The sequence below is a fragment of the Pelodiscus sinensis genome, chromosome 1, assembly GCF_052426305.1.
Source record: "Pelodiscus sinensis isolate ZL-2025 chromosome 1, ASM5242630v1, whole genome shotgun sequence".
Lineage (NCBI taxonomy): Eukaryota > Metazoa > Chordata > Testudines > Trionychidae > Pelodiscus > Pelodiscus sinensis.
The window spans coordinates 123364336-123376416 of NC_143052.1; the positions used below are offsets into that span (position 1 = coordinate 123364336).

At 42.0% G+C, this 12081-nt stretch overlaps 1 protein-coding gene across 3 annotated transcripts in view; it reads right to left on the reverse strand.

Moving 5' to 3' along the window:
* EFCAB6 (EF-hand calcium binding domain 6) overlaps positions 1-12081 on the reverse strand; it is a 162179-nt gene that overhangs the window by 49384 nt on the left and 100714 nt on the right. For all 3 annotated transcript variants that reach the window (XM_025187059.3, XM_075899542.2, XM_075899562.2), the window contains 3 exons: positions 7095-7191; positions 5292-5410; positions 1966-2193 (listed from right to left, as the gene is read on the reverse strand). In XM_025187059.3, coding sequence (XP_025042844.3) covers positions 1966-2193; positions 5292-5410; positions 7095-7191 — 444 coding nt within the window. The remainder of the gene's footprint in view (positions 1-1965; positions 2194-5291; positions 5411-7094; positions 7192-12081) is intronic.

Below are 12081 nucleotides of genomic sequence, written 5' to 3' on the forward strand. Positions count from 1 at the left end.
GTCATACGGAGTTGCAAATGAAGCCCGGGATTTGAATTTCCAGGGCTTCATTTGCATAAAGCCGGGCGCCGCCATTTTTAAATATCCGCTAGTGCGGACTCCGTGCCGCGCGGCTACACGCGACACGGAGTCCGCACTAGCGGACATTTAAAAATGGCGGCGCCCGGCTTTATGCAAATGAAGCCCGGGAAATTCAAATCCCGGGCTTCATTTGCAACTCCGGTTGCCTACATTACCACCCTAGTTCGAACTAGGGAGGTAGTGTAGACATACCCTTAGTCTATAAGATGCCACAGGATTTCTCATTGTTTCTTTAGGCAAATATGGCCTATTCCCTCCCCCGAGAACAACAGGGTGCTCAGTGAGGAATCCTTCCCCATAGCGAAGTGCGGCTCCACACTACCCAAAATGAAAGGCTGTGCTTTAAAGGCACAATAAGGCCCTTAATCTATCACAACAGCACCATTATTTTGGAATCCTTTACAGGGGTAAGTTACATTCCAACCCATGCTGCTAAATGATAGCTCTTCATCATCACTATTATCTTCCACTTAAACCTTCAAAATGAAAGTAAAGGAAGATGTAAAATCAAAACAGCTTTTGAGATTCATATTTTTAGAAAATTGAGGCATTCATCATTTCTTGGACTGACTAATGGTTTCCAAGCAGTAATTATTCCACTTGCAGCAGTAAATATGTGCACTGAGTAAATGAGAATTTAAACTATGGATACAGCTATGCTGCCAAAAAATAATCTTGTCTTGCAAATGTTTTGTATTTCTCTTGAAGCGCTGGAGAGCTGCTGCTCGATGTATGTTTCTAATTTGGGGTATTTGTTCCTGTGAGTTAAAACAAAACCAAAAAAATTATAGATCTAGCCTTATATTCTGAATGTTAAGATGCTCAGAGTCCTTGTCAGTTTAACTATGTCTAATCACAGGGAACTAAAACTGCTACGAAGAATTTAGGATGAAATTCACAACACTTGTGTAAAGCCAAAGCAATGGGCTGTTTAAACTAGCCTGGGCCAGGCTTGGACAGATGGAAGGAATGCATTTCCCAGACCTCAGGGAGTGAGATAGGGGCCAGGACCATTGTATACCATCTGTGCTGGATTTCATAGCCACTGGAACCACTAAATCCTGTAGCCATTAGATCTGGTCTCTCCCATTTTCAAATGCCTTCGAATGCTGACCAACATGGTAGAATAGGCCTGGTACTCAGCTCTCATAAAGTGGAGCATCGGCGGTTCTGCCTTAAGTTGTCTCTACTCACACTATAGACTTCATTCTTAAAGCAATGACTCCAACCTCTGGCTCATGAGATGCTTACAGCGTTCTTTGGCCCTACATAAAACTTGAGGAGTTCAGGGGTCTGGGACTGGGTTTGACTCCTGTTGCATGGCCTGCTTTCAGACAGAGCAAACTGAATGTGAAGGACCACAGGTGTCCAGAATGGTAATCAGAAAAGGAGTGTGACTAAGGTGTCCTCATGTCCCACTGATCCCAGCTACCAGAAATGCCTCTTTGGGTCAGAAACAGCTGGTTGAATGTTGAAACAGTCCTGAGGCTACGCTAAGTTTTACTGTGACAGGCCTGACCCCAGCCACCTCTTGGATCAGAGAACTGCAAAGAAGGCGTGGCTTACAGCTAGCTTTGCTTTACCCCCCAAATGTATGTCAAAAGTATCTCAGGCACTGCCTAGGACTGGAGCTATAAATACTACTAAATGAATTACATACAGTCAGGGTGAACACTTTAAAATTGCCTATACATCTCAATGAGTCAAACTTCTCCACACTGAAATCAATGAAGTTACACTGGGTGTAAATTTGCCCCAGTATCTAGTATGATTTGTCTTCAGAGAATGTTTGTGAGGGCATGTCTGTAGGCGTGGCATTATGTTTTACCTCAGTAACTATACCCACAGCATGAAAGCTATTCACTTAAGTGATAAATAACTCACTTGATCTGCTTTGTAATCTCATTGACATAGAGGTCTTTAGTTTGCTGTTTCTGCTGCTCTTCCATCTCCCAGTGCTTCTTTTGCTGATTACTGTAATGCTCCATTAAAGTCGCATAACTGTCTTCTGCAATATGTCTGCTTAGTCCGGTGTCAGAGGGTGCGAACTCTAACCCCAATTTCTGTAGGAATTCTTGGTGTGTAAGGTAGCCTTTGCCAATTGTATCATACCTTTCAAAAGAAATATCTTTTTCAAATGAAATATTCATATATTCATCATTTCAAAGCATTACAATATTATTTTTTCAAAATACCTAGGTAGGTATATGTCTACACAGCAGGCATAACTCGAAATAAGCTACGTCAATTGCATCGCTTATTTCAAAATAGCTTATTTTGAAATTGGGAGCATCTACATAGCACTTATTTCAAAATAGAGCACTCTTCCTCCTACTTCCCTTATTCCTCATACAATGAGGGTTACAGGAGTCAGAGTAAGAAGCCCTCCAGCTTGACAGTATTTCAACATTAGTTTAAAATAACTTCTTGCTGTGTAGACATGGACTAAGTTATTTCGAAATAACATTGCTGTTCAGACATACCCTTAGCCTCCTAAGTCTCATTGCCAGTCAGATGCCATGCCAAAAGTGTATAAGGGTATGTCTACACTACCCCCCTAGTTCGAACTAGGGGGGGTAATGTAGTCATACGGAGTTGCAAATGAAGCCCGGGATTTGAATTTCCTGGGCTTCATTTGCATAAAGCCAGCACCATTTTTAAATGCCAGCTAGGTCGGACCCTGTGCCGCGCGGCTACACGCGGCACGTACTAGCTAGTTCGGATTAGGCCGTGGAACGAGGTGTACAGCTAGTTCGGATTAGGAAGCCTAATCCGAACTAGCTAGTCCGTGCCGCGTGTAGCCGCGCGGCACGGGGTCCGACCTAGCCGGCATTTAAAAATGGCGCCAGCCGGCTTTATGCAAATGAAGCCCAGGAAATTCAAATCCCGGGCTTCATTTGCAACTCCGTATGACTACATTACCCCCCCTAGTTCGAACTAGGGGGGTAGTGTAGACATACCCTCAGAGTGACTGTCAATGGGACTTGGAGTACATCTACATTGCAAAAAACCTCCCACAACAGTGAATCTTATACCTTGAGTCAACTGTCTGAGGTTCATGCTACAGGCCTAAAAATGGCAGTGCAGACATTCCTGTTCAGGCTAGAGCCTGCATGGCGAAACCCAGTAAGTGGCGTGGATCTCGGAGTTCAGGCTCCAGCCCAAGTGGTGAGAATGTTTACATTACTATTTTTATCCCTGGACCATGCAACTCATGAGTGTGAGTGAGTTGACTCAGGCCCTGAGACTAGCTGTTGCGAGGCTTTTTTTCCAGTGTAGACAAATCCTTAAGCACTTCTGAAAATTCTACACTAAAGACCTAGTATATTTTTACCTCTTGGTGCCTTATTTGACATTCAGAGAGGCTGACTTTCAAGAGGTGCTGGGTACTGATTTCAATAGTTGTGATACTTCTAAAAATCAGATCCTAAATGTCAAGTTGGGCACTCAAACTAGAGGCACTCAAAATTAGAGGCCATTCTTGAAAATCTGGGCCTATTTTAAAACTGTTTAAACATTTTTGGATAGAGACCTTGCTATAAGTGTCCTCTGTGCCACCTCTTCCTTCTCCAATGCTCCCATGTAGGGAAAGGCCTAATGTAGATGTAGTTGTTATTCTAATTCCTTTAGTCTACATACAGTCACAGAAGGTAAATAAAACATTTTATGTTCTATAAATGAATGGCAGTTGGAAATAAAGTTGTGCAGCAGATGACTGAATGGAAGGGACACATTGTCATGGGGCATGACATCCATAAGGAATAAAATAGAAAGTAAAATGTAATGGAGTAGAAAATAATTCAGAGATGAATCAGTGCTAGGAAATAAGCCATATAGTTAATGTAGTTTGAAACCAAGATACTATACACCTGAGCCTTTTACCATAGAGAATCTGTTTTCCTTAAAAACTTACAATGAAGGTGGATTTTATACAATGTCACATGCATCTGGAATTCTTGTGTTCCAGACACAATTTATAGCACAACCACTCTCAGCTGACATAGGCTAGTGTTTTTTTCTTCTTCACTACAAATTACTTGTCTATAAAAACCTATTGTGGTATGACTCACAATTTTTACACAGCATGAAACAGTCTTACTTTTCTTTATGTGTTTGCTACATATCATATTTCTTTTCAATGAATCATTTTTATTTAAGCTGAAAATGGTGTGAGTGAATTTAATCTCATGAAAAGATGTCGGATAGCTGACTTCAGACAGACCTATAGTATATAGTAAAGAGCTCTGCCAATATTCCTCCTCTCTGACCTGGGACATACCCACTGTTCCAGTCCTGAGCCTCTCTACAACTGACTGTCAACAAGGGGGAACTGGTGAACATCTAGGTGCTATCAGCAAACCAAATTTACTTTACTTGCAGACCAAAACGTCATCAGAGATGAAAGGGTATCTTAAATGAAAGAGAAAAAACAGGAGTATGTAGCACTTTAAAGACTAACAAGATGGTTTATTAGATGATGAGCTTTCGTGGGCCAGACCCTGGCCCAAGAAAGCTCATCACCTAATAAACCATCTTGTTAGTCTTTAAAGTGCTACATACTCCTGTTTTTTATTTCAGCTAGACCAGACTAACACAGCTACCTTTCTATTAAATTAAAGAGGACAGGTAAATGCATTAAACCAAATAGAAATTAGACTATGACTTTACTGAGAACTGATTAGGCATTCACCTTATTGCGATAGTGATCTTAGTGTGATAAAATCCTCTATTTTTGACGGCATCATGATGAGTCGATATCAACATAATAAAATAAGTCAAGTCTCTCTTAAGGTACGTCCGCATTTGCAGCCTAATTCGAACTAGGGCTGCAAATGTAGGCTTCGGAATTGCAAATCAAACCCAGGATTTAAATTTCCCACGCTTGATTTGCATCTTCCCGGCCGGGTGCCATTTTTTGAAATTTACAAGCCTGAAGTAACTGCCCACATCTACATGCAGCAGTGAAACGGGTATGTAGCACTTTAAAGACTAACAAAAAAGTGGCCGGGAAGATGTATATCAAGCATGGGATATTTAAATCCTGGGCTTGATTTGCAATTCTGAATGCCTACAAATTTGCAGCCCTAGTTCGAATTAGGAACATACCCTTAGAAAGTAAACAAATGTAATTCACTATCCTCAATAAGGCCCATGTGTCAAGTTAAATAGATGCACTGCTGCAGGAGAAGTAATATTCAGAGCCACCTTACCTTGCCCAAAGCTTTTCAAATTCTTTTGGAGTGATGGGAATGGCAAATCTGAACAAGACAGCTCTCAAATCCTCTGGCTGCACAATGCCATTGCCTTTGCTATCGAACTCACGGAAAGTCTAGAATTTAAGAACTTTTAATAATAACAAGAGCCAACGGGCTTTACAAAATACTTGATCTCTTTATAAGCATTAGGAATTAAGGAAAAATTAAATGAAGGTTAATTCCAATTTTAAAACGTTTTATCAGCTTCACTGTGTGCATGGCTCTCTTGGTGGAGTAACACATGTGTGCTGATGATGTGTTTTATATATGAAACTCCTATCAATTGTGTGCACTAGGATTTGAGCATCAAAAACATACATACAGGTATGTGCATTTATGAACCTTGATGCACAGAGGTGGAAAGTAGAGATTGAAAATCCACACAGAGGTGTCCAATTTTGCAGAAGCTGGCTACAGCTTATTGTGCCATGAACTAATAGAAAGCATTCCTTACTTGCTGCAGTGCAGGCTCATCTTGCAAATTTTAAGTAACAAAGTAATGAAGTTTACTCTCCCCATTCGTTCTTTTCTCAATCCACTACTAGCTACACTGCCCCCCACTATCTTCAGAGTGTGCAGTAACTGTTTGACTAATTCAGATATGCAAACATTTAATTATTTAGTTTTTATTAAGATTGTTTATGTTTATCTTGATATAATTATTGATAATTTGGCACCCCCTGCTTGTCATAATGGGTATGTCTAGATTACATGCCTCTGCCGACAGAGGCATGTAAACTAGGCTACCCGACATAGTCAATAAAGCAGGGATTTAAATATCCCCCGCTTCAATACAATAAAAATGCCACTGTGCTGTGCCGGCTCAGCTGATCGCCGGCACAGCGCGGCAGTCAAGGTGCAGATTGGTCGACAGGGAACACCTTTGTCAACCGCTCCCTTATGCCTCGTGAAATGAGGTTTACAGGACTGGTCGACAAAGGCATTCCCTGTCAATCGATCCGCATCTTGACTGCCGCGCTGTGCCGATGATCAGCTGAGCCGGCACAGTGCGGTGGCCATTTTTATTTTAATGAAGTGGGGGATATTTAAATCCCCACTTCATTGACTATGTCAGGTAGTTTAATCTACATGCCTCTGTTGGCAGAGGAATGTAGTCTAGACGTACCCAATGAGTAGAGCCCCGCATGGATACAAAATCTATATCTGCATCTGCAAAAATGATCCATGGATATCCACATCTGCAGCTGTAGATATCCGTGGATATAAAGTAGGTATCTACAAATCTGTAGGGTTCTATATACAAAGTTTGTTTCTGCATCTGACCCGCAATCAGCAAAAATGATCTGCAGATATCTACACCCACATCTACGGATGCAGATACCCGTGGATATAAAGTGGGTATCCGCCGATGTGCAGAGCTCTATTAATAAGGACTGCATTTTGCACTTCAAATTCTCTGTGTGTGTGTCTGTACGATGCTTAGCACAATGAGTCCCGTGATCCATGACTGGGGCCTCTTGATACTATTAGAACACAGAGATTTAATAATAAATAATAATAAATAACAACAGCAATATAAATAAAATTTTAGAACAATCCTAGTAGAAACTAAATCATTAATTTTTTTAAAAATCACATACTCCAGAAGTTTAGTTTTACACAGATAAGTTTTTATCATTAATGAGCTATTTTGCGAATGCTTTTTTTGAATATTTAGATAATCTGAAGATCAACATTGCATAATGTTCTTAAATCCATTAGTGCAGCTTATTTATTTAATGAAAATGTTTTTCTTACCCTTGCGAGGTCATGCCATCTGGTTTGTGCTTTGATAACAAGATAGTAATGAGCCTGATCACAAGCTAGTTCTGCATCCGTTATTGTCTGTTTTGGTCTAAGAAAGCAAAATTAAATAATAACGAACTGTTAATGGAATCTTTAATCTCTCACAAGTTTGTGGAGGTTTTTCGGGTTTTGTTTTAGTTTCTAAGAAACCGTTAAAGACTGTTATTTCACATCTGTGTAAACTTAATTCTTTAAATACTGCCTTATTTCCCCAGCTGCAAGTTAGGGAAGACATCTTAAATTTTGTAATTCCCTGTTTATTTTCAGATCAATGTTGTTCAACTTGCCTGCAGACTTAATAGCAAACACGGATCATTTATTCAGACTAGAAGGAAATGTTAACTACCTTAAAAAACAAAAACAATTTAGTAGCATATCACAAGACCTGGAGTGACTCCAATAAAGGACCCTGTCCTTGGTCTTCCTCTTGCTTTTAATGTATTTTCAGAATGTTTTCATTTTATTCTTCATGTTTATAGCTAGTTTGATCTTGTTTTGCATCTTGGCCTTTCTAATTTTGCCCCTACATACTTGTATTATTTGTTTATATTCATCCTTTGTAATTTAACCTAATTTCCACTTTTTGTAGGACTCTTTTTGATTTTTAGATCATTCAAGATTTCCTGGGTAAGTCAGGGTGGTTTCATACTTTCTACCCTATGCAGTGGGACAGTTTGCTCTTGTACCCTTAATAATATCTCTTTGAAAAACTGCTAGCTGTGTTCAATTGCTTTTCTTCTTAGACTTGCTTCCCATGGGCTCTTACCTACCAACTCCCTGAGTTTGCTCAAGTCTGCCTTCTTGAAATCCATTGTCTTTATTTTGCTGTTCTCCCTCCTACCACACCTTACAATCATGAATTCTACCATTTCATGACCACTTTCGCTTGATCACTTCCACTTTCAAATTCTCAACAAGTTCCTCCCTGTTCATCAAAATCAAATCTAGAACAGCCTGTCTTCTAGTGGTTTTCTCCACATTCTGGAATATAAAATTATTTCCAATACATTCCAATAACTTTTTGGATAATTTGTGCCCTACTAGTGCTATGACACTTTCCCAACAGATGTCTGGGTAGTTGAAGACCTCCGTCACGCTCAAGTCCTCTGCTTTGGATGATTTTGTGGGTTGTTTAAAAAAAAGCTTCATCCACCTTTTCTTCCTAATTAAGTGATCTGTAGTAGACCACTACCATGACATCACCCTTGTTTTTACCCCTTTTATTCTTAGCTTGGGGCTTTCAACAAGACTGTTTACTATTTCCAACTCAACCTCAGTTCCAGTGTATACATTTTTAATATATAAAGCAACACCTCCACCTTTTTCCCTGCCTATCACCTTCCTTTCTTCTGTACCAATATTATAGTCATATGTATTATCCCAACCAGTCTCTGTGATGCCAACTATGTCACAGTTGTGTTTATTTACTAGCATTTCAAGTTCTTCCTGCTTATTCCTCATGCTTCTTGCCTTAATATACAGACATCTAAGATACTGATTTGATTTCTCCCCCCAGTTATGTCATGCATCTCCTTTTCCCCTGCTAATATAGCTCATGCTCCCACCTATTTCTGACCCTTCTTCCAGGTCTCCATGCTTTTGACTTACCTGTGACTATGGTCACTTTCCCCATCTAATCTAGTTTAATGCCCTCCTCACTAACTCAGCCAATCTATATTCAAATATGCTCCTCCCCTTCCCTCAATAGGTTGACCCCATCTCTGCTTACAAGTTCTTCTTCCTGGAACAGCATCCTATGGTCAAGGAAGCTGAAGATCTTCTGGTGACACCATCTTTGCAGCCAGGCATTCATCTCCAGCATGGGGATGTAAAATTTCAATTCATCAGCTAATCGAGTAGTTGATGGAATTTCCATCAACTACTCGATTACTCGATAAGGGAGGAGGGCAGCACTTGCTATCCCCACTGTGTCTGTTCCTCCCTCCTTCCCCCAACCATGGAGACAGTGCTGGAGGGAACCAGCTTTTAAGCCGGCTCCCACCAGCACCAGCTCCTACTTCCCCCCAGTTATGATATAGAGGCAGCAAGAGGGGAGGGAATGCAAGTAGTGAACTCGATTACCTTATTGGGTAGTCGACTACTCTTTTACAGCCCTACTCCAGGATGCATCTGTCTCCTGTCTGAGTAGCTGAAGTCCACTGTTATCCCCAAATCCTGTGCTTTGGATCCTTGACCAGAAGGATGAAAGAGAACACCACCTGTGCCTCTGAATTACTTCACACATACTTCCAGAGCCCTGCAGTCACTTCTGATCTGCTGAAGGTCATCCCTCGCAGTATCATTAGTGCCCACATGGATGAGCGGTATGGGGGAGTATTCAGAGAGCTGAATGAGCCTTGACAATTACTCTGTAATGTCTTTGATACAAGCCCCTGACAGGCAGCATGCCTCCTCAGCCTTGGATGTCTCCACATGAATACTCTCGAGGGATTCCTCCTGGACACAGATGCTCTTAAACCTGGCCACCTCCTCTTGAAGCTTTCCCACCTGCTTCCTAAGAGATTCCACCAGCAGGCACCTTTCACTTTGGAGGGTGCCTCCAGCCTGATTTTCCATCAGTGGGAAATGCAAGCCACAGTCTCTGCAAATCCACACCAGGATCTGGGTAGAGGCATCCATGGTTGAGTTGTCTGTCTGAATACAGGCGCAGATAGAGGAGACAAGAACAGCATTGGAACAATCAATGCGGCCCTTCCCAACTATTGTGACTGTATTAGGAATCCTTTCTAAAAACTCCCTTGTTTGCAGTCCACTGACTGCTAGCTCCTCCTGGTGGCTTAGCCTCATGATGATACACAGTTGCTGGAGGAAAGTGGTATCAGTCCCCAGTTCTAATCAATAACTGTTGTTACTCTGTTGAAAATGAGAGCATCTTTTAGCTCCACCCAACACATTCTAGTGCTGACATGAAATGAAAGGGAAACATTCATTTGTCATGAATTCTACTGTTACCAGCTTCCCACTAATGATCCCCAGGCTCTTTCTTCCTTTTCAAATCATGTACTTGATTTTCTCAGTTGTACAATTAATAAAAAAGCAGCTGATAATACTAGTAATGTCAGAACCATTAGTAATTCTATAGTGGACAAATTAAAACTGAGAAGTTGCACGTGTCGTATCTTAAAATCCACAGCTGAGCTGATTTGCTGATTAGATGTTGTGGTTCTTCTCTGTCTTGTCATTACTTATATTAATTTATCTCTGTGTAGTTCAACTGAGGATGGCTTCTTTTCTAATTCAATACTTAGAAGGAATCTGAAGTACCTGATAATTATTTTTAAAGATAGAGCCAAATTTTTAAAATGTTCAATCTCTTCAGACACACAATTTTACTCTTAAGAGGGGGAAAGAAAAAGCCATCTTCCTGATGCTGTTGTAGCTCCCCTAGTGCCCTTGTACTCTGTCACACAACAGGTTGTTTACTTAGCTAAAGTGTCACAACTGATCTAATCCATTTACAAAGCTCTGGCAGTATAAAAGGGCTGGCATGCCAGCTCATTCCCCTAGAAGACTTCTGCCCATTCCCTCAAGCAGTCCCTGGCATATGGGTATGCCATAAGTGTGATCAGAGTACTCTGCATTTAAGCTATGATGGGTTGTCAGGAGGTGTCATACGGTGCCAGTTCAGGTACTGCTAAGTTAGGACAACCCCTAGGCTGCTCTAATATATACTGAGGAACCACACTGGTCCCTGGAACAGCACAGAATTGGGGAAGGGTACAAAAAGGAGACATATAACCAGCTTTTGGCCCCTCCTGGGCTCTGTCTCCTATTCTGCAATGCATACAAAATGCAGCTCAAAATCTAGCCTTTGATCTCTAAAGTAACTAGGGATGTTAAATTTAGATTAATTAACCAATCAAATACTCCATGGGATTTCCATTGATTATTTGATTAGTCTATAAGGGCACATCCGCCTTTGAACTGTAGCAAGTGCCCTGCTGGGCTCTTGCTACAGTTCAAAAGCAGAAGCCCCACAGGGAGCATGGGGCCAGCAGGAGACTCGTTGGGCCTATGCTCCCTGAGGTGCCTGCAGGGCCAGCCCGAGTCATTCGTGCACCCCGGGTCCTGGCGCATGCGTGGCCCCGCCCCCGGGTGCGAGGCGCATGTGTGGCACCGCCCCAGATGCGCGGCGCATGCGTGGTGGCATGGCGCCCCCTACAATGGGGTGTCCTGGGCAGTACCCCAGTAGGCCCGTAACTTGGGCCGGCTCTGGGTACCTGAGCCTTTGAAATGTAGAAGAGCCCAGGGGCTCTTGTACATTTCAAAAGCAGAAGCCCCGCAGGGAGAGCAGAACCAGCGGGGGACTCCCCACTGGCCCCATGCTCCCTGCGGGGCTTCTGCAGAGTCAACGTAGAAGCAGCGCTAGAGGAGACTGCTTCAGCCCCCACTCACTCCATTTCCACTGTGCCTCTACCTCCCCTGCCCCTCCGCAGAGATGGTGCTGGTGCAACTTGCTTTTCAGCCAGCTCCCCCTGCACCAGCTCCTGCTCTCCTCACTTGTTGCCTCTCTCCAATAGATGCAGCAAGGGGGCGGAAGTGACTAGTCACATCACTAGTCGACTGGTCTCTTACATCCGTAAAAGTAACTGGAATCTAAGACTCAGTTCAGTAGAGCATTTAATGTATGTGCTTAACTTTAAGCATGCAGCAGTCCCGTGGACGACTGACATGCTTAAGTACCTTGCAGAACTGGGTCCTAAATCATGAGGATTTAAAAGAACTTCACAACCCCAAATTGCAGCATTATATTAAGATACTGATGTTTTTCAATATTATATAATAGGAGCCTGCATACTATATTTTCTCAAATAGTAATTATTAATGGTCTGCTGTTGAACAGGGAAGATATAAGTAGTGGGGTTCCACAGGGTCTCTATCCTGGGTCTACTACTATTCAAAATTTTCATTAATGTCT